This window comes from Notothenia coriiceps, unplaced genomic scaffold, assembly GCF_000735185.1.
Source record: "Notothenia coriiceps isolate Sejong01 unplaced genomic scaffold, NC01 NC01_scaffold00018250, whole genome shotgun sequence".
Classification (NCBI taxonomy): domain Eukaryota; kingdom Metazoa; phylum Chordata; class Actinopteri; order Perciformes; family Nototheniidae; genus Notothenia; species Notothenia coriiceps.
In genome coordinates, this window is record NW_011350951.1 from 159,277 (window position 1) to 181,782 (window position 22,506).

At 39.4% G+C, this 22,506-nt stretch overlaps 2 protein-coding genes across 2 annotated transcripts in view; both read right to left on the reverse strand.

Annotated features, from left to right (window-relative positions):
- Nucleotides 1–22,506, reverse strand: part of LOC104950930 (exportin-2-like) — a 72,348-nt gene that overhangs the window by 37,688 nt on the left and 12,154 nt on the right. The gene's annotated exons all lie outside the window — the stretch shown is intronic.
- On the reverse strand, nucleotides 2,654–3,499 carry LOC104950927 (putative nuclease HARBI1). The gene is made up of 4 exons (XM_010777528.1): nucleotides 3,336–3,499; nucleotides 3,125–3,263; nucleotides 2,837–2,938; nucleotides 2,654–2,751 (listed from the first exon to the last, which is right to left on the reverse strand). The coding sequence occupies exons 1-4, from the start codon at nucleotides 3,377–3,379 to the stop codon at nucleotides 2,695–2,697; spliced, it is 342 nt and encodes a 113-aa protein (XP_010775830.1). The 5' UTR covers nucleotides 3,380–3,499; the 3' UTR covers nucleotides 2,654–2,694.

Sequence of the window (22,506 nt, forward strand, 5' to 3'; positions counted from 1 at the left end):
GAAGTACATTTCAACAGCCTCCTTTACTTTCACTTGAGTAAAGGATAGTTTATTCAGTACTTCTACTTTCACCCAGACGTCATTTTTAAACACGAGTATCTGTACTTCTACTTGAGTAAAGGACGTGTTTACTTTTGCGTCTCTGATAATTATGAAAGTGGGGTATTATGTTGTGTTATGCCAGCATGTGGGTGTGTGTGTGTGGTGTGGTGTGTGTGTGTGTGTGTGTGTGTGTGTGGTGTGTTGTGTGTTGTGTGTGCTGTGTGTGTGTGTGCTGTGTTGTTGTGTGGTGTGTGGTGGTGTGTGTGTGTGTGTGTGTGTGTGTGTGTGTGTGTTTGTGTGTGTGTTATGTGTTGTAATTCCCACTCCAAATCAAAGTCCTGACAGCTGCTTAAATTGTGGCCTGCCTCTCAGGTGATGAATAGCCGCTGCTCGCGCCAACGGATACCTCCATCACTCCCACCTCCATCACTCCACCTCTCATTTTCTCTCCCCTCCCAGCCCCCGCCCCTCCCTGTTACCAGGGCAGATCAACACTACGTCCCGTCGCCCGCTCTGCTACTCCCTGACACTGACATGTATAATTTAAAAACGGGGTTTTTTATTCCCGGACTCCCTGGCTCAGCTCTTCTCGCCAGAAATGATAAATACTGAAATTGGGCTTTTCATATTTCCAGCAAAGTCATTGGGGAAGTGTCGGATTAAACGCCTCCATTGGGTCAGGGAGGGGAGGAGATCCCTCAGGTACAATGCATTGGATTTTGTTTTAAAAAGTGTACAGGGAACCTAGAAGATTCATCTTAAACTTTTCAACATGTTAACCTCTAGACAGAAAAAGGTAAGAGTGCCTAAAAGGTGGTATGTCATCTTATTTCAGAAACACTTTTTGTTATATTCCATGGACATTGCTCTTAACGTCCCGATAAGCAATAAATATTTTAAATGAGTTACATAATTACATAAAGAATGTCATTCTGTGGAAGCCGTAGTACTCCGTAAAACAAGCACGACCAATCATTTTAGCCGGTTTTCTTGCTGTGAGCCATGCTGAATATTAAAGCACTATAATATTCGTTTCAGGCTGAAGCAGACACTGTGAGGCCCTGTACACAACGGAACCCTATCCAAACCATCCAATTAAATGAGCTACTCATAGAGCACCGAAAGCTTTTGGATAAAAACAAACAAGCGGGAGGTGGAAACATTGGACAGAGAAACACAGGTACTTTTGTGAACATTCAGTTAATTTATTTTCAAGTCAAATAAAGTGCAAAATAAGGTGACCTTACATCTTTTAGGATACCTTAAAGAGAAATCCCCTTTTTTCTTCAGAAAAAGTAAATAAACATGTTTTGTCCCTCTCGTTCCTTCAGGGAAATGGCTGAAATAAAAAGACTCCAACAAAAATCATCCCAAGGGCTCTCTCTCTCGCTCTCTCTCTCTCTCTCTTCTTGGTTCTTTTTTTATTAAGTCAAAATAGAATAAATGGCAATGGCTTCTCTGACAGCCTGCCAGTAGGCGTGTCAGGGTGATGGGGTCTAACCATCATATGCGGAGGTTGGGGTTTGGCAGGAGGGGTCCTCTACTTCAGCATGTGGGCAGGCGCAACACAGGCGTATGATGCGCGCGGCCAGCCTGCTTTCAGGGGCCACTCGTGAGCCCGCGCAGGCGGCCGAATCAGGCCGTTCAATACTCCCAAAGGCATTTCAATCCTGGACCCTGGTTTTGGCAGGGGCACATTAAATAAGACCCTCCAGAAAAAACGCGGGCTAACATCGCTTTGATTATGGCGATTAAACAATGCAGGGTTTTTTATGTGATTTTGCGGTGAAATTGCGGAATGTGAAATATGGCGGAAGTTGGCGAAATATGCTAAACATGGCGGGGAAAGAATAACAATTTTTTTAAATATTGGGACTGTCTTATTTATTCTCTCTCACACACCAACCTGCCACATACGTTAAACTCACCTTTAGCTATCATTAAACACATTCAATGTTTATTATTGTAAAAGACAATTGGGCTAGTTTTTAATTCTACACACACACACACACCACACACATCACAGCAGCACACACACACACACACACACACACACACACACACACACACACGCACACAGCACACCAAACACACACACACACACACACACACACCACACACACACTTCTCCGGCTAATTCTGTTTTCATTTTACTCGTCGTTTCGACAGCCTCAATCTTGTAGGCTACTCACTTCGTTTCTTGTAGCCCTCGAAAGGGTTTTGGACGGTCGCCACCGTCGATTTTCTCTTATGCTCCAACACACAGTTGCACGGGGTGCAGAATAGTTTCCCCCCACTTTTTGCCCGGTCTTTAGTAGAAATGTTCGTCGGTAAATGAGATGGATTAGATATTTTCATCTTGGTGTTTTCTCTATCGTGTGAGCTCCACACGTTCACTCTATACAGTGTTGTTTACATTCTGTGATGCGCGAGCTGATGGCGTCACGTCAAGACGAGTTCACTTTTTTTTTCTCAACTTTGTGTGGAAAAATGCGGGGATTATGCGTCCTTTTGATAAATATGCGGCCTTTTAAAAATCTGCGCCATTTTGCTGATTATGCGATAAATTCTGCGATCGCAGAATCGCGTTTTTCTGGAGGGTCTAATTAAAACGTGTTTGTGGCCCTTCAGCAGGGTCAGGATACGGGGTCATCAGGAAAGGCTGGCAGGCATAACCCCTGTCCCCGAGCAGCACTCCACTGAAGAGCCCTGAAGATAAGGAACTTTTCTATAATAAGTTCCACAAAAGGCAGTTTAAGAAGCACAGAACAAAAAGAATGTACAGTTGCCATACCCTGCTCGAGTTTGTGACACAGTGAAGACACCTCGAGTCATGGACTGACCCAGGCCACTTTGCCTCAAGGCTCGTGATTATACACCTGTGGTCACATGTGGCCTGCAAAAGCATTTGGGGTTAACAAGCCTACTTCCACAATAAGAGCATCATAGTCAGTGTAGCATCAATGTTCATTTGAAATGAGTCCATCCAAGTGTGAAACATGTGCTGTGTGAATATTTAAACGTGTGATTTCCTTTAATCAGACTTCAATGTGTGTTCTATAAGTGAATGTGCAAGATGTACCTGAATGTTGAGGCTGTGGAATGATTTGCGATGTACATAGTCGCCTTCATTATCTCCCAGACAAGCAGAGATCGGTATGTGCGTACAGTCGATACAGCCAAGCACCCTGGGACAGTGGGACACCCTGTGAAATAGTAGGCTGCATTTATTATACACCAGTGTACGTCATAGGAACAACATTCACTGTAAAGATATAATCACATATCAATACCTGCCATGTTGTAAAATCCCTCTTTGATCGTCTGCGTGGGACATGTGCCAGGAAACACAACAAAGGTCTCTGCGAGCCCTGTCAGAGCATGTGCGACCTTATGAATAGCACTGCAGACTGTATTCTTGCTGAGGTTCTCTGCATCACCCACAGCATACAGAAAACTACCGGTCGCAAAGTAGCGCAAAGCAATACATACAGTCTGCAGCACAACTTCGATGTTTGGCATTAGATTTAGCAATATATGTCTCGAGGAGCTGACACAGATAAGTCAGCCCTTCAGACGAGAACCTGTATCTTTCATACAAATACTCTTCAGAGAAAGCCAAAGGGTTTAGTCTGTCCCTAAAGATCCTCTCCCGACTGAAAGTGCCGCTCCGAGCTCCACAGTGTCATCGACAAATAGCGACGTCATTTTCACAGAGATTTCATAGGTCGATAGGCGGAGCTTTTATAGACTGATCTCTTAGCCTGCAACCTAACATGCTCCGGACCAGGTTAGCCGCTCAGAATAAGTTACCATGGAGATCTAGCCCGCTAAGAAGTGAACTAGCGTCGTAGGACCGGAAACCCAGAGTTTTCCCTGAAGTAAGTTCGCTAAGCGAAAATCTGGCTTCGTCGTACAGGCCTCAGGTCTTCTTTTCCTCTGGGGACACGCTGGAAGCCCCTCATGCTGACCACAAAAACAGGACCCCACTTTGGGAAACAGTAACAGGGCACCCATGGCAAGAAATACACAAATCACTGCAGGCACTTATCAGAATGATAACCAGGATCGAGTTCACGGTATTTTGTGTGTGTGTGTGTGTGTGTGTTTCATTTTCTCAAAGCAGCACACTTTAAATGAATAGTTCAACATTTGGATGAAACAACTTATTTGTCTTTAGTAAAGATGATTGATACCACTGTCATGTCTGTATGATAAAAAATGAAGCTGTCAGAAGATGGTTAGCTTAGCTTAGCGAAACGATTGGAAACATTGGAATAACTTGATGCTTACTATTGGCACCATGGACTTATAAACACACCAATAGACCACTGCTGGAGTGGTGAAACATTCTTCAGGCATAAACATAACATGCAGCTGACATGTTGTGCGGTTTAGGGGTTTCCCTTACCTGTAGTAAGTTATTTAGGTTGTTATGCATCTAAATTAGGGGTGGGGAACCTTTTTCCTCTCAAGGGCCATTTCAATTTTTTCAACATCCTCCGAGGGCCTTACAAATTATTGTCATCTGCTTAAAACTACTAAAATCACAGCCCATTCATTTCGCCTTTCTTTCATGCTGTGCAAAGAAAAAGTAACCTCTTAATCCAGATATCTTACCATGACCCGCGTATGCATTCACGTGCATGGTTGTGGCATGACCACCAAAACAGAAAGATATTGGACACAAGATGTGTGGAAATGTATGTAATGTAAGTTTCCTATCCATGTGGACATGCACTCAAAACTGTTTTTTCTAAGACTGGCCGGTGTCATTATGAACATGCTCTTCAAAAGTTGGAGTTCAAATTTGAGCTCACGTATTTACTTTTTTTATATATTAATGGCAGAGAAAGGCCTCAAGGCAAGCGTTGAACCAAATAGTCTCCTTTGTCAAAGTTGGGGGAAAATAATATACAGAGCACTTTCGGATATTGATTAGAGGCATTGACTCAAAGGGGAGATTAATAAGGATGGAGCCTCGCTTCATTCCCTCTCAGTTCTCATCCGCTGTCTGCTGCATGTCCGGGCCTGCGACAGCACCAGACCTCCCTGTGATATGGAAACTGGAATTTCCCATTGAAACGATTTTAACGGCAGTGTTCTCTTCATGTTTGCATGGAAAAATATGTATATGAGCGTAACGTGGGTGATCGTGGTTCTGGGAATGTGTAGATGTGTACTTGTGAGTTTTTATGTGGGTGTTAGTTTTTTTAACAAAGCCAAAGGGTACAACATACGTGCTTGTTATTATGTGAGATATTTATTGATTGTGTAAAAGAAAAATGTTTAACAAGCGTCTGTTTGTTGCCTTGCAAATTACTGTTGACAGATTTTGAATGCATTTGAAAATATAACAACACACTTCAGGAAACCTGATTAATTCAAAAGCTCTTTGATGTGGCACTTACTAATCGAGCAATGAATGAAAAGCAAACAAATAAAGACACCTGACAAGAAGTCATTGTTCAAAGGAATTAAAGCCAAATTCAATATATGTTCTATTGTCAATGCACTTTGCTTTAACCCTTAATGAAAACTTCCCTCTTCTGCCGTCCATTCAAAAATAATGTGAAAGCAGCCATTCTCAGAGCAGATTGTATTTAAATTTTCCCCTGTGGATATTCTGACAAAAGTTATGTTTACATCATTTACCAAACCACCTGTGCTTATGCTTTAGTTCTTTTAATTATTTTAAATCCATCATTGTTCACATCCATGTTGTTCTCTTCTTCTTCACTGACTTTGCTTTGTTTCTTGGCACATTAAAACCACATTTTGTTTTTAAAAAGGTTCAGTTTTACCGTAAGATATCAAAGGTAGGTGTATCTTGTGCAAATAATACGGTTTGTCCAAAGTGTGAAAACAGACATCATCAGCTCTGTGGAAACCTTAGAGCACGGTGCTAAATGCTAAAGTCAAGATGTAAAGACTTTTACAAAATGCGAATATGTTGATGTTTATTATGCAAAAATAATTACCATCTTAAGTTAGCATATAAACACAAAGTTTCACATTTCTAGGAGAATTGAAAAATTTCTAGGAGAATTGAAAAAACTGAAAAGTTGACTTTAACTAAATGTTTTGTGTCAACAGATTTCACATTTTTGTTTTAATTGATGTAAATTAATGTAAATTATGCGGAAAAAAAGATAGATCCACAGCGCACACACAAAAACACAATTTGTGTCCAATTTAAATGTCAAGTGTAAAATGACTTCACTCCTCTATGAGTTTGTTGGTGTTTTGTATTGTGTGTGTCAGTGAGCTGGCACAGAGTAAAATCTAATCACCATTTTCAGATATATGTGAGAAGGTGAGTCCGCTGGAATAAATAAAACTCTCCGCTTTCAGTTTCAACACTAACCTTCAGCTGCCTTGTAAAACAGAGAGAGCCACTACTCGAATGCAGCTTTGGCTGCACGCTGAGGCTGTGGGCATTTCGCCAGATAGTAACTCTGAAAACAGACTGGAATTGTCCCACTGGTAACAGATGAAGTTAGGTTTCTGACTCTAACGCCATTTAGCTAATGGAGCAGCTGAAATTGTGTAATAGTCTTTTCTCAGCTAATGTCTGTCTGTAATGTCACATTTCTAATTCGATATAAACATCACATTGGTCATTTATACAGAGAGTTGTAGAGCTTTTGGAAAAGGATACAGGAAATGGTAACGGGGAGGTTGTGAGAAGATAAATGAGAAGATGACCTGGAAAAACACTGAAATACAAGTTCATAGCTTTAGTGAGGACAATAAGTAGCTGGAAGAACGACCCCTGCAGAGAAATGTATCTGAAGACTGCACAATGTTGTAGGTAATGACGTGCTACGTGACCTTCTACATGACTTTTGACATGTTGTCAAAAGTCCTTTATTCAATTATTATCCAGTTCAATCTTCAGGCTTGGATCAGTTTGATAATATGTTGATTTTTAGGCTTATCCGGCGAAAGCAATATTTAATTAGTTTGTTACAGAGTGTTGTAGCTCTTCCTGATTTCCACTTGTTTTATATCCTAGCCTTAAAATCATCATCATCGCCACCATCATCTACATCAACTGTCAACTGAATGTGAAGAGAATAAATGGTTAAACTGCTCTCCTCGTGAGTCCTCATACTTGGACTGGTGTGCCAATGCAGAGGCACTTCAGACAACCCCTCCCCTGCACTGATTGTTTGTGTGTTGGAGCTGCAGACAGTGTACGCAAGGGTTAGTGAAAGTCATCTACACATTTAAATGAAACTGGCTTTCTCAAATGTTCGAACCAACAGTGAAATTCTATTTAATAATTTGCTTCAACCTAAGATTTGAGTTTATGGATCCCACATCTATTTGCTAACAAATCACTCCAAACTAGCGGACCTTTTATTTTTTCAATTTCTAACAATCTTCATCTAATTTGTGACTATTCAAATAAAACAATAGGGGTTGATCACTGAACGACACACATGCAATTTGTGAAAAGGCATAGACAAGTAGACATTTACCTGTTTCCAGGTTAACGGAAGGGTAAGGTAAGCTAAAGAGGATGTGGATAATTGAATGCACTGGTCTTACATTTTCTGTACGGCAAATATATTAAGAGTTGCTGGAAATCTTTACACGATGAGTAATTTCGCTGTTAACATCTAATTGTGTCCCAATTATTGATATTGTTGCTGCACTTACAGCTGTATTTTCATGCAATCGAAATAACTCATTGATGTTGATATATGCTGTCAAGGATGAATTGCCTTAATCGAGTCTTTGCAGATTGATTTTGAAATAATGTGACTGTAAACCACGCCCTCCTACAAGATGGATAATCCCATGGAAACAGTGAAAAGCAGAATGCTTGTATCATTGATGAGATGTAATATTGACCTTATGGTTGGGAATAAAGTGAAACATAAGAAACACTATTGAACAATCCCTTAAAGACAGATGGTATGAACGCCGTGATGTTGTCAAAACACTAAATGTTGCAACATATTTCTTAAGAGGCAAAATATTCCGCTGATTAAAGGCCAGAGGCTTCAAAAGTGATTAATGTGCTTTCATGTTCACAACATACTCTAAAAAATGATGTCTACTGACTATTGATTTGAATCTGAATACTTCATTATAATCTCCAGCCGTCTGACCACAGAGCAGAAGCAATCAGCTGCCTTCAGGTGTAGCAGAACCTCATATCTATTTTAAATGCACTGAGAATAGAAAGAAGCCACACATTTAAAGCTGTTGCACTGCTAACCATGTGTGTGCCCCCCCCCACACACATACACAACAACATATTTCCTCATAGATTTTTTGGAAAATTCTATCTAGAGAATAACTCTGATGCAACCATTAAAACACATGTAAGGTCAATATTATGGTCACACTCCATATCTCACCTTCGGACGGTGTTAATGCTGCAGGCACAGATAAACACACACTGATTCACTTTTTGATTTCCTCACTGAGCTGGAAATCACCATACACTCTAAAGCTTAGCAATCAGGGAAATAAATGGGATGTGACATCAGCACCATGTTTGTCCCGCTGTGACCTGAGACCAATCAATCAATCAATCAATCAATCAATCAACCCGAGTGTTTCTGACCAGTAAAAGATCAATTTACCTCAGTATGCTGGATGTGCTAGCCCATGCTCATGTGCATCGCTCCCAGGGGTCTCAAGTGTTTTACCAGTGCTGGATTTGTATGAAATATGTGATTTATCTTGGCTGTTGAAGGATATATTTTACATTTGTATACATATTAGGTGACATTTGGTAGAAAGGTAGGTGACTAGACAAGCAACCAATGTTTAGTCATGTAGCAGCATGTGAATAGAGATAAAAGGGTTGGTCTTTGGGTCTGTGGGTCCAACACTTTATCTTCATGTATCTTCAACCTGAACCTGCTTGTTGATCTCACCAACACAAATAAGTGTTATGTTTCTCGATCCATGTTTCATAGTTGTAGAGCTAATGCAGTGACAACAGCTGTCCACAAACACACTGTTTTTTAGTGGTGATTCTGGAGAATAAGTGGAGGAATCTCCCGGCCTGAGGAGAGAAGCTGCTCTGTAGTCTGAAGGGACGAAAGCAGATATTTCTGTTTCTTTTGCCAGGTGGCAGTGGTTTCTACAGGGAGGAGGGGTTGGGCTTTTCACCAGAATTTATGTACCTACTTTTTTCACTATTTTGATGAAAGAGAGTTGATTATGGAGCAATACTTCAAAAACATTTAATCTCCCCCTCTCGTCCCCGTCTCTTCTTATCTTTTTTCCATGGAGAGCATTTTTAGACAAAACAAGTAAATGATTTGATATCTAAGCAAGTCTAAACATCAGACAAATATGAAAAATGAAAAAGGGGTGTGAATGAAAAAATATCTCTGGCTGTCAACAAACAAACAACAAATCAGTGACCAAAATAGGCAAGTTAAAAATAAAGAAGGTTTGGGGTTAAATTCATGTTAACTAAAGGATAAGCTGGTAAAGTAACGAAAAAGGACTTTATCTTAAAACTTGTGTTAACCCTTTGGAGAATGACATGGGATTCATATGACTTGAGAACATCTCAAGAGATTTTTCAGTCTCAATATTTAGTATTAAAAAGATGACGTTGATTGAAACCAGGCATACCTGTCACATTTGTAATCAGTATATATCAGCATGTTTCACTACTTTGATTGTACCTTGTCTTTAATCATAGGATTATGAAGATTTAATGAAGAAAATAATACTTACTTACATATCTGTGAAATAAAAATGTCTCAGAATAGGTTCATATTTAAAGAAGAAGGCTGAAGTTTAACAGGAAAACTATGGAATCAGATGGTAAAAGGAAATTAGATATAAGTCATTAAAGATCTGGTGGACATTGGGTTGTGTCCAAACTTTTTAGTCACAGTTAAATCTGCAATAATCAATATGTTATAGCATTATACAGTTTCAACATGTGGTGCTCAATGTGAAAATAAATGCCTTTTAATGGAGATAGTCTAATTTCCTGTTGGTGTCTGACACTGCAGCATTTCAGCTGTCGATGTCCTGCATGGGTCACCATTTATTAATCAATGCAGCATTGTCTGGTTGCTTCACAAGATGTCGGCAGCAGCAGGTTGTCCTCTGTGTTTCTCATCCAGGCTCTGTGTCAGACAGCTCGTGTTTCAAGTACCAGTGTTGTATTTTAGTCTCAAACTTTAATAGGAGTTTTCTTGCTTAATTCTTATTTATTGTATTTCTTCTGGTGGTTCTGAGGGTTTGTTTTAGCAGTAGGTGGGACTATTTTCATGATACAGTTTCTTGTATCATTTTAGATTTGTGCTTGTAAAGCAGGATGTTCCCTATGTTTGTGATGACCTTAAAGGTTCCGTATGACACTCTTTTCCAACAATATATTATAGGTCTCAGATATAGACAAAACATGTCTCTGAAGTGTTTGGCTCGAAATACCAAACAGATCATTGTAGCATCCCATATACTCATCTGTTTCAGCAGTGTTTTAAAAGCGCTGATTCTGTATCTGTAGCTTTGAATGCTAATGAGCTGCTGCTGGATCAGGAGAAGAAGAGAGAGAATGTTTTTTCCTGAAACTCTCCAAATCTCTTAACACAGAGGGAACACGTATTTAAGTAGAAATAGCATGGAAAGTGGATTTTGCATAATAGGTGACCTTTAACAGCTGAACAAGGGACGGTGCTAACTGAAATGCTTCCTCATTACATTGATTTGTTTGTGTTGATTGACTTTAATCTTGCTAAGGGAACAACACAAAGGAAATGTCTTAATTTCACACCAGCAAACATAGAAAAACAGACAGATTATTTTCATTAATGATAAAATGGTAGTCAAATATATTTGCAGTTACTTGCCCACTGCCAACACTCATGATAGTAAACAGTTAAATATTTTGAGAATAGCTTCCTAATATTTTAGGAATGATCTTATAATAATAAAAAAGTAAAACACAATTATAATAATTATCCTAGTAATATCTAACAGTGATAGAAACATATCATATTATCTGAATACTTTCGGATTTCCTCAAAATCAAACATAGGGTATATTGTACCTTTTAAAAAGAAAATGGACGCAGCCACATCAAAATGTTCTCCTGTAATACTTTTGATATCACGTTGTGTGTTCCTGGTAACATGTCATCTGTCACTGCCCAGTTGTCCGAGCCACATGATAAATGTGTAATTTGGTGTGAGACCACCAGGGAGTGTGTGAGGAGAGCTTTGTGAGGAGCTGATTATTTGTGTCGCAGCTTTTCCTCTTCAGATTTCGGATCCAGTTTAGCATCCATACACTGTCGAGTCATATATCTTTTGTGACTAAAAAGAGTTTATTGTGTATTCAAATGGGAACTGATGATCATTAAACTGAGGAGTTGGTCCACCTCTGTATAGGGTTATGTTAGGGGTGTTACATTATTTGCTGAGAAACTTGAGTTGTGCTTCAGAAAAGGTAAGCTTTTTGATCTGCAGAGCTTGCAGAATGTTTTGTACAAGACTAGTCGGTGAGACAAGTCACCCCTATTTTTGTAATAAAAGGTTGAATCATTCTTACTGTGTCTTCGGTTTCTTGTAAAGCCATGAGGGTATAGGCCACTATGTGCATGACTCAAACAATAACAAATCAATAAATCATGTCCGTGGCCAGAGGCAGCTATTCCTTTAATCATCTAAACCTCGAAAACATTATCTGAAATCTTTATCTTGGGTTTATATCCATCAAGAATCCAGAGCGTATTATTAAAAATGATTTCACAAGCATTTTACTTCGCCTATTCACAAAAGATCTCCAGTATTATCCCCAAATAATTATATTGTTAACACACACACACACGCACGCACAGAGAGAGAACTGAGGAAGTTTAATGTTGGTTTGAAATGATTACAGAAGTGTTTCTAAATTATAATCTCTGCCTAGAGACCTAAAGTCTGTTACATCAGTAGAGTATCAGATGTTTAAAGGATAAAATGTACACTTATCTAACCGCACTAAGGGGAAAATGTTTACTTTGCTGTTTTTTTGCTGGTTTCCATATACGAATATCTAAATGTGTATTGTATAACATCCTCAGTGGGAATTAACCAATCTTTTGTCAACAGCCTCAGGGTTAGAGTCATAAAGGGAAACACATTATTTGGTTTCAGCTTCTAAAATGTGAATATTTTGTGGTTTCTTTGTCTTTTATTGATAATATTTTTGGTTTTGAATGTTGGTCAGAGAGAAAGGTATTTCAAAGAACCAGTGTTGAAAACCTTGTGTAATGATTTTTGGTGACTTTTCGGTGTTTGAGAACATTTTTTATAAAGACAGTGTTGTTCAGGTAATGTTGCACAGGCTGAACATGTAGCAGATGTTTGTGTTTTTTTCAGATGTTTCCAGGCCCTAACATATTGCCGGATGATGATAACCGCACCACGCTGTGTTTTGGTGAATACTTCACTCAGTTTCACATATTTCCTCTCGTCTGACCTTCACTCCTCTCAACGTCCAGCAGTTTCTTGATTTCCAGCATTGTCTCACTGTTTCTGTCCTCCATCAGCTGCTTCCTCGTCATCAATATTGCTCTTTCATCTGCCCCTGGAGGCAAACTGTGGAGTCTGGCTGTGATCTCAGTGCTGGACATCAAGAGGGAAGTGGCAGTGAGGGAGACGGTTTATTTGTTGGGATTATTTATTTATTATAAGAGATACAGGAGTTTTCTCTGAGGCTTATACACTATCTTTGTTTGGTAAAGATGACAGGTATGTTGCTGAAAAAACCCACCATCATCACTAAAAATGAATGCACAGCATCTAAAGGACCCTCCGCACACGAGTGGAGTGAAAACCAGCCAAATAGATTCAGAGTATTCAGAGTGCCTCGAGTTAGAAATATTTTGCATTAAAGAGGTTCAAGTAAGTAAACCATCACTGCACTCAAGTAAGCTGCACTGTGACCATTTGCATTTTAATTTTTTTTAGAAGGTATGTTTCCGTACTTTTCAATATGTACCCTACTTCCCCATGTTTTTGTGTCTAACTGACTGATGGAGGCAAACAGGTTTTAAAATTGGTCCAGTTTAAAGCATATGGAACAGGGCCATATTGCACTCTCAGTGTACGTCACGTAAAACCGCTTTTTGCTGCCACTTACAAGATCAGCTTAGAAGTGTTTGACAACATAATGGAAAGGACCATGCAGAGAAAAGAAATGTGTTTACCTTTTGCCCAATCTGATCTATTTATTATCCTGTCATGTAACTTGCGACAGAAACTTGAGTTGGTGAGAGGCAGGAAGTGTAGCTCAATGATGTCTAAAAGACTATTACTCTAGTTGATGTAGACAATGTGAGAGAGGTCACCCATTTTCCAGCATCAAATAGTGTTTTCACTCCCAGAGTTCTTACTGGAGCTTTTCTTACAATCTTTCTATGTATTTGTTATGGTTTGGGGATGGTACATTAACGCCACGGCTTTCAATCTTTGACTCACTCCTCTGTCAGTCATTGTTTTTCTGCTCCGACGTTAACGTGTCCAGCTGGAGTACTTACCGCTGCTGCACAGCACTTGTGATTCTGCAGTTCTCTTCATACGTGACCCCGAGCACGTCACACTGTCAATCCTCTGCAAGACTGAGGGCTGGGCTGCCTTCAGTGTCGAGTCAGGACTGATGGGCCTCTTACATTTAACCAGCTGTGATTAACCATCTGACAGTACATCTCAACGGCCTTCTTGTCACCTGTGTCATAAGGTCGCATTCAAACACACTGCAAACACTACAGCTAACCAGCAAGTATGTTTTGACCTGCGTAAGTGGATTGTGGTTAGTTTATTGCCTAATGTTAGCTTCAGCCAAAAAAAACTCAAACATCATAAAAGTGGTGTATTTGTGAAGACTATCTGCTGAAAGTGTAAGTAATCCTAAATGTTTGATTGCCATAAACCTTACCTGCAGCAACAATCCAAAAGCCAATTGAAAAATCCTGTTTTCCCTTTTTATCTAAAACTAGGGCGATGCTAACTTCTGGGTTGAACTTAAATATGTCACTTTTGCAGCACTCTATAGTCCTTAATTAATGTTTAATTAAATATAGAATTGATGTTAGCATCGAATCAGAGAACAAGGTGGGTCCTTCCTCCTTAATTAAAAAGATAAAAGCAACAGCCAAGGGGATTTTTCAGAACCTGGCAACTAGAGATTTGTATTAATAATTTAATTAAAACTGATCCATAAATCTTTAGTTAACGACTTCATGATAATTCACTTACTCACAACTTAATAACACTTTCTAAATGGTGCCTTCTTGATTTTTTGTTTTAATTTTAGTCACAGACCCACATTTCTGGAGTAAACTGAAGCCTGCGTTTACTTTCCTCTAATCTCGTTTTTTCTCTCACTCTCACTGTGTTTGTGTTTGTTTTTATGTTGATTTATGGTTGAGTTTGTGTGCACTGATGGTACAGATGCCATATTTTCCAAGCTCATCCATCTCTCTCTCTATGGACACACACACACACACACACACACACACACACACACACACACACACACACACACACACACACACACACACACACACACACACACACACACACACACACGATAATATATGTGCAGTCACTGAGGCTGCTGTCAGGAAAAATGTGGAGAGTGAAGATAGCTTATCATTATTTTGATTTTACAGCACTTTTTTTTCTGTGTGTGTCTGGGAGTTCACATCAAATATGATCAGGGCATGTTTCTGCACGTTACAGTGTTTGTGGTCTTAAATGAATCGCACATTCAGTAACCTGATTACTTAGACATTACAGGTCCCAGCTAACATTATATTACCCCCTGACAAATACAAATAAAAACACCCTCTCACCTTTTACAGTTTTGAGGTTTCAGGTTAATTTACTAAACAGTGCTCTCATCACATCCAGCTGAAATATTCACAATAAGAGAGGATCAAAGAGTAAAGGTTTTTATTTTTCTAAAAAAAGATTGTCCTTCATTTTCCTTTTAGCTCATACATTACCTTGTGTTCACAGCGCCAGCCCCTCAAGATATTTGATTGACTAATTCTGGGGTTATAGGACAATGTATGGAAACCTTTACTGCACAAACAGCACCTTGTCTTTGATATGCTTGCTTGACCCATTGGATTCAAAGTCAAGGTTATAAACCGAATGATTGTACTGACTAAATTATTAATGAGGACTCAGGATGAAAAGTGATTACTATTCATCGTGAGGGGAACGTGGATGTTTGCACTGTAAAGTAATATATACAATAAACATTTGTAACGATGCTATCATCAATATAATGACAATGTGTTTGTCCCAACAACAACAACACTATAGCCAAAGAATATTTATCCAAACCTGCAGAAGATTGCAGAATTGTTGCTGATGTAAACACTTGAGATGATATTGAGTCGTCAAAACACTTCTACAGCATTTGTCAAGGGCCATTTTTTGCATTCTGCTTATTATCATCATACAAGAAACACGTTATAACTATTGATGTCTCTATAACGTGTTTTAAAAATTAATTAACTACATGTCACCAGTTAAGCACATTCCTGTTGTAATCAATTATACGTTATTAGCTTTCCTCCGCAGCTCTGACCACAGACGGACAGGAACATGACGAGATCCCAACTAATCTCACCGCGGCACTGCGGCAGCTCTGTTCCTTATCAGTGCAGGAATGTGTGCAGGGCAGGCATGTCCTCATGTGAAACTGCACATATGTACCCGGGCCCCTGAGCCCCACATTATCATCCTCTGTCAATCACACCACGTCCTGCAAATCTGAGTGAAAAGGCTTCAGTTACCCAACAGGGACAAAGCTGAACCAGAGATGAAAGACTTGCACCAGTGTATCTGTCTTCATCTCTGATTAAAATGGAAAATCATCTGAATTAATTAGGGAAAAATGTATATGAACTTCAGCTGCGTTCCTGAATAACAAAGCCTCAGGTTTTTGTACTCAGATGTTAATACCTGCAATGTTATACATATATTATACTACACAGCAAACGTTAGGGTGTTCACAGTGTTGATACTTATCTGAATCACGGACACTAGGGATCTCACATCTCATCACAGAGGTTCTGCTGAATTACACCCAGGTGGCTCCATCAAGTTCATGAAATTGTTGTAAAACGTGCAATCAACCCAGGGGTGTCCAAACTTTTTTCACCGAGAGCTAAATACAGTAAAATATACGCAGGGCTGGGCCGCTCGCTAGAGGTATACTGCCTCATAAGTTCAGTTAGCAAAATCTATCAAATATAGGTAAATTATGCTTGTGAGTGTTGGCAGCTCATCCCTTCAAAACAGAAGCCTCAGATTGATTTATAATAATGAGAAATATGAAGGGTGTATTTCAAGCTTGTTATGTAAATAAGTCATTGGGCTTTTTTCTTATCAACTAAGATATGTTAGAAAACGTTTCCAACTTTAATTGACTGAATTTATTTGAAAAATGGTCTTATTAACACATGAATACTGAGAGTAATATATTTTTTGATTTATATTTAAGAAGTCCAATATAAGACAAGCACAAGTTTCATTTGTGGGCCATATTCCATTATACTTTTTTAATTTGCTGAGGGCCGATTCAAAATGGTCTGCAGGCTGCATTTTGCCCCCGGGCTGTAGTTTGGACACCCCTGACTTAACCTCATAACTCAAAAGTGTAATGACTTGACCAACACTGTAATAAAAATGTTTACCAATAATATAATATGTGCATTACTCTATAAGCATTTTAAGGTGAGGTAAGGCAGGTCCCATAAGGAATTTAGTTTAAAGGTCTCCTATTATGCAAAACGCACTTTTTGATGTCCTTTATACATACTGTAAATTTGTGTCCCCGGTGTGTCAGGGAACTCACAAAGTGTCAGAAAACAAAACCCTCTCTCTTTTCCTCCGTACCCACATCTCTAAAAACGGGGGTACAATGGAGCTCATCCAGATTTGCTGCCGATATATGACGTAATATCGGAAATGTGGACCCACGGCACTATCAGAAACATTGCTATCAGAAACAATGCCCGACGTGTTTTGGAAGTAATATGGTATTTGTTTACATTAGCAAGCATAGCTAACACTCAGAGCTAACCTGTGCTGGAGAGAGTATGTGTAAAAAAACAGGATATAAAAAGGTACTCACCTTGTAGTAAACCTGCGAGAGAAAAAGCATTTGAGCTCCATACTGTTTCATCAGGGCAGCATTTAGCTGTATCTCGCAGAATTCTGAGCAGGCATAGGCTCTTTTTTTTTTTCTTTTTTAAAGCTACAGACCCAGAATCAGCAGTTCTCTAATGGCGCTTTTCCACTGCAGGGCCTCGCTCCGCTTAGTACGGCATGGCTAGGCCTCGTTAGGCCTTGTTAGGCCAGGCTCACTTTATGCTGCGTTTCCATTACAGTTTAGGAACTGGGGTAGTATCTATAGCAGGGGTGGGGAACCTCCGGCCTCCGGGCCGTATACGGCCCGCGAGACCATTTGGTACGGCCCTCGATGTAATTTGTAAACACACGCAAAAAAGAAAAACATTTAAGAAATCTAGACCACAAATAAAAATTAAACAAGCGAGTGCCTGTTTTTCCTGGCCAAGGTCAGGGTCCTTGAACACAACACGAGCCTAACGTATCATCACGTGGTAAATGTCTCGTCTGACAGGGGTGCAGTTCTGACGGAGAGCACTAGAACGCTGCTCCAACACTTCACAAATTGCAGTTTGTGCTCCCATAAGGAGCCGTACAGGCGTACACATGCCGCAGTTTCTGCGTGGCTGTGTCTTTAGTTGTAAGCCCAGTGGCGATATGTTCATTTGTCATACTGATCATACAGTCAATAACTTTCTTAAATTACAATCTATTGTCTAGATATTCTGGTTTATTTAGTATTGAAACTACTACTTACACTTTATCTAATGACACCAATAACAACCACACTGGTATTATAGTTGTGTTGTTCCTGTGTCTTGTGTCTGATGTAAACTGTGTCTTCTAATTCCAATTACAGTATCAAAAAAAGGTTAGATAGTCCTAATTTACCCATTTGGACTTTCTTTTATCTAGGTTTCCTGACTAGGTTTGTAAGATTACGTTAGTGAGTGTACCGATCCACATAGTAAAGTAAACAACCCAACAGACCTTACACTAATGCTTTTATATACACTCCTAGGTGTCAAGACGGGAGGGGAGAAAAAAAGGGGAGACAAACCAAAAACAGACAGCACACAGACAGAAGCGACCGAGACATATATGACAATAGGGCGGAGTGGAGACGGCTGTGGGACTAACGGTTTGATAGTGGGATGTGGACGGTATATATTGGGCCAAGGGTAGTAGGTAATGATCGGGTCAAGCAGCAGTTGGTGTCACAATTTTGCAGAGCGATTAAATCAGTTATGGTGATTTTGGAACTTAGAGATGCACAAACAACGATTTAAGATTGGAATAACGAGATGGGCAGGTATACTGGTTAATGGACTAGGAGTACGGGACGGCACGGGTCGGTGGAAGGGGAGACGACACAAAGGAGGCCAAGTTGGAGCGAGTTGGGACCATAGGAGAGTTCCCGTAAAAGTTTAAAAAAGTTGTAGGAGTGCTTCCGGCATGTTTAATAACTGGATACGAATTTTCATGATGTTAGTGTGGGGTATAGTAAAGCGGAAAGAAGTTCGACCCGTTTCTTTTTGTTGAGAAGTTAGGTCTATAGATAGTGCTCAGCGTGTAACGGTAAGTGCACGCGCAACACCGTAATGTTGGTTCTTGTCTTTATATACTGTGTTCTACACGTTTCATAAATCAAAGTACCACCTGTAATAGATCACACCCCCCTGGATTGGAGGAATCCCTCCCCCCCAGGTAGGAGGGGCCCTTCTAACTAGTTAGACCACGGTGAAACCTCCCGTTGTAATTCTTTAGAGTTATCCTATACATCTGGTTTAACTACATGAGAGACTGTGGGACCTGGACGCAACACAAACATACCCACTACCCTACAATACGTCTCCCGCTTTTGTCCTGTGTCATCTGCCTAACGCCCACCTCTGCGACTCATCGACTTAATAGAAGTGTTACCGTCGAGAAAGACTGTGTGGAAAACGCCTCACTTATGTCTTGTAATCGCGTAAATCGATGTACGGATTGGTTACTGTTATTTGGTTTACTTTGTCTGTTTGTATTTGTAGAGTGAGGTTTTGTATGTGTTTGCCCATTTATTTGTAATCTTGATTGGGTACATTATTTTTTTAACTTACAACTGCAAAATTGGGATACACATGTTGTGAATAACGGGCGGTAATTGTGACGAGTGGAAAACGCCCTCACTATGTTTTAATCGCGGTTCTACCTCCGCGTGGGTGCTTGTTGTCCTCTTGTATGCCACAGGGTGTTCTGTTTTTTGTTGTTAACGACGTGTTGTCGTTGTGGATGTGCATTTCTGGCGTTTTGTAATTTTAAACAGACGCGGACTTTTATTAATCAGAACTTTCACTTGTTTTTTCTAACTCATAACTCGAATGATGTAAGTTGTCATTCAAGGAGCTGATTAGAAATAATACACGAACACAATTTCAGCACGCAGTAAATTAGTTTAAGTAGGAACCGTTTTGAATTTTTAGGTTCCAATCTTCAAGTTTGATTCAAGAAGCACATCACGAAGCTCGATGACTTGCCCCCAGGGTTGTTCTTTAGACGTCCCGAAAAGATGTATAAGCGGAAATGCACGAAGCCGTCACCGGTGAGACGACATATTGCCCCGACTGTAGGAGTACCACTCGTGGAAAAAACTTACAACCAACTTTAATAATTATATCTTTTACAGCTAAATTTAACATTTTAATTAACCTCGCTTATAATCAACTAACAAGCCTTATTAGTAAATTACGCCGTGATCTAAAAACAAACACTGTAATCGGCTCCAATTGTAAATCGTCGATTGCGAGGGACTTTTTCCTTTTTAAAAATCTTTGAAATTAGTACAGACCGGGATTTTGAGTTCCATACCTGTTCCATCGGGTCTTCACCTCTGACAATCGAAGTCGTGTATTCTACTTATAGTCACTTCTTTTTATATGATACTTACCCAAAATCGTTAAAGCCCGTTGGGCAGACGCCGGTGTAACTCCTGTACGTCCAAGAATCAATATGTAGGTACGTACGCCAGACAGTCCCTGCTCGGACCGCACTCCCTCTTGTGTTGCAGAATACCTTCTCAAAATCATTACCACATAAAAGTTACAGGTCCAATTACAATGTGTAATCGTATAAGTCTATAGTAAGGTTTATCGCATTAGCAAAGTTAGTCTTGTATTTTGAAACCGTCCTTAAGGTTTATTACATGTAGATAAATACTATCGGAGCGTTTCTCTGGAGATTTTAATGAAAATAGACTTTATTAAATATTTTATATATTATTTATTTAAACTAAAAAGACATCAAGATGTCTTCGTTCCGTTTAAGCCTGTGATAGGAGCTTGACCTTTATTTAAAGTTGTAACTTACTATGTGTTGTTGTTCAATGTCAAAGTTCGCAGCAGATTTATAAACTTATTCTTCAAAGTTGTTTGAATCAATAAACAAACAATGACATACAATATTTTCTTAAACACCGTTAGATTTCAAACTTTTTTTAGACTTCAAAAGCATATCGTAAAACCATACTGTAAAGACTTTGTGTTTTTATAATGAAACGTGGTGAAAGTATTTAACCTTAACAATATACATCATGAGTTTTATTCTTCAAAGATATGTAAAACTTTCCATGATAAAAGATTGGTTCTTTATTATTGAACCGTGTTGAAAGTGAATTACCTTAAGAAACTTATACCTTGAGTTTCAATCCTGCAACAATATGTGTTGTATACTTTCTATGTAAAGGTTCGTTCTATTATTCAAATCGTGTTGGAAATGAATTAAAATTTTACGAATCATACGCCTTGGAGTGTGAACTTCAAACAGTTTTACTTACTCAATAGAGCTGTTTTATATTAATCAACTGAATTATACTTTTCTCTTTAAATTGTTTAAACTCAACTCGGAGTTTTGAATTTTTAGACACGTCGGACAAGCGGCATCTTTAAAACTCAACAGGATTTGCAAGTAGGAAAAAAAAAATGTCACATACCGACAGTTCGACGATGGCATGTCTAGGTAGAGAGATTGTGGGTATACTTTGTCTTGACATTGTCTTAAAAGAAAAAGAAATACCTATAAATGTTTAGTGAGGGGAAAATTTGAGTTCAAAAGGGGATTATACAAAAGTCGTCGGCGACGCGGCGACGACTTTTATACGCGCGGGCGACGTCCCCCGTTCGGGGGTTCGGTCATATTTTTTTTTTTTTTTTTTTTTTTTAAAAAAAATAATTTTCTTAATATTCACGACGGGGGATCGCGGCGCCGTTGAAGCTCGGTGGCTATGCGCCACTTCGACAGGAAAAGTCTCGACTTCCTTTGACGGACTTGTCTGTCTGTTGTCGTTCAACTTCGTCTGTTGAAATAAACCTGTGTTAGTGTAGTTCTTCTTCCAGTATTTGCGGTATTTACATTCAATAATATTAATTTTTACACAATGTAAATCTAATTCATTTAATATGAATATTTTGATGTCAATTCTACTTAAATGTAGATACGATGAATCGATCAAACATTCCCTATCAGCGCTGCCGGCCAGGTAATACGCCTTTTCTTGTGGGGTCCGACCTTAGTCCTCGGGTCTGCGCTTTCGCCTCCCTAGATCTAAGCGTACTTCCGCACCGTCTTTGTTCTATAAGTTAGTGACCCGTCACTGTCCTTCTCCTCTGTAAACCGTGTAGGTAATGATCCACGGTACGAGAAAACTGTGGACTATATTTGATTTTTAACGGACTACTTTCACTACATTTACTTGTTGTTTATTTTATTCATGTATACACCATAACCGGATTACCATTCAAATTAACCATACAAGTTATAACTAAACTTTTACATTTTGCTAGAAAAAAGTATACCCCAATTACTCTAGATCAGCGATGCAGTAACACACGATTTTCACGTGGTCTACTTCGTAAAATATATTTACTTTTTGTTTAGAAGGGCCCCCCGTATGGGGGCTGGGGGGGATCTCCTACACTACAGGTGGTGGTTAATACAAGTATGTTATGACCTTATGTAAACTTCGGAAAATTACTACATAACCAAAAGAACACGACCGTTCTGTTTCTCTTTGTATTACCGCCCTTCGTGAAGCAGTGCGCGTGTGTGAATTTTTACAGGTGCGCGCGGCGGAGTGTAAAACGACCGCCGGGCGCACGGAATCTGGCGACGTACTGAGGTAGGACCCCTTTGTGACTTTGACTAGAACATCATTATTGTTGGAAAAAATGACCGTATATCATAAAATATGGACCATGAAATAACGAATAAACAATATTGATATTACTGGTATCTTTCTACACTGAAATGGAGTGACCAACCTCTTTTTCGAAGAATATAAACAAGTATCGATTGGTCT

What these genes read in the sequence shown, in the direction of transcription:
- LOC104950927 (XM_010777528.1), bottom strand. Translation starts at nt 3,379, where the DNA reads ATGTCCCACGCAGACGATCAAAGAGGGATTTTACAACATGGCAG. An exon ending in TCCACAGCCTCAACATTCAG is followed by an intron (nt 2,939 to 3,124) that starts GTACATCTTGCA and finishes ATGCTTTTGCAG; the next exon opens with GCCACATGTGACCACAGGTG. An exon ending in GTGTCACAAACTCGAGCAGG is followed by an intron (nt 2,752 to 2,836) that starts GTATGGCAACTG and finishes CCTTATCTTCAG; the next exon opens with GGCTCTTCAGTGGAGTGCTG.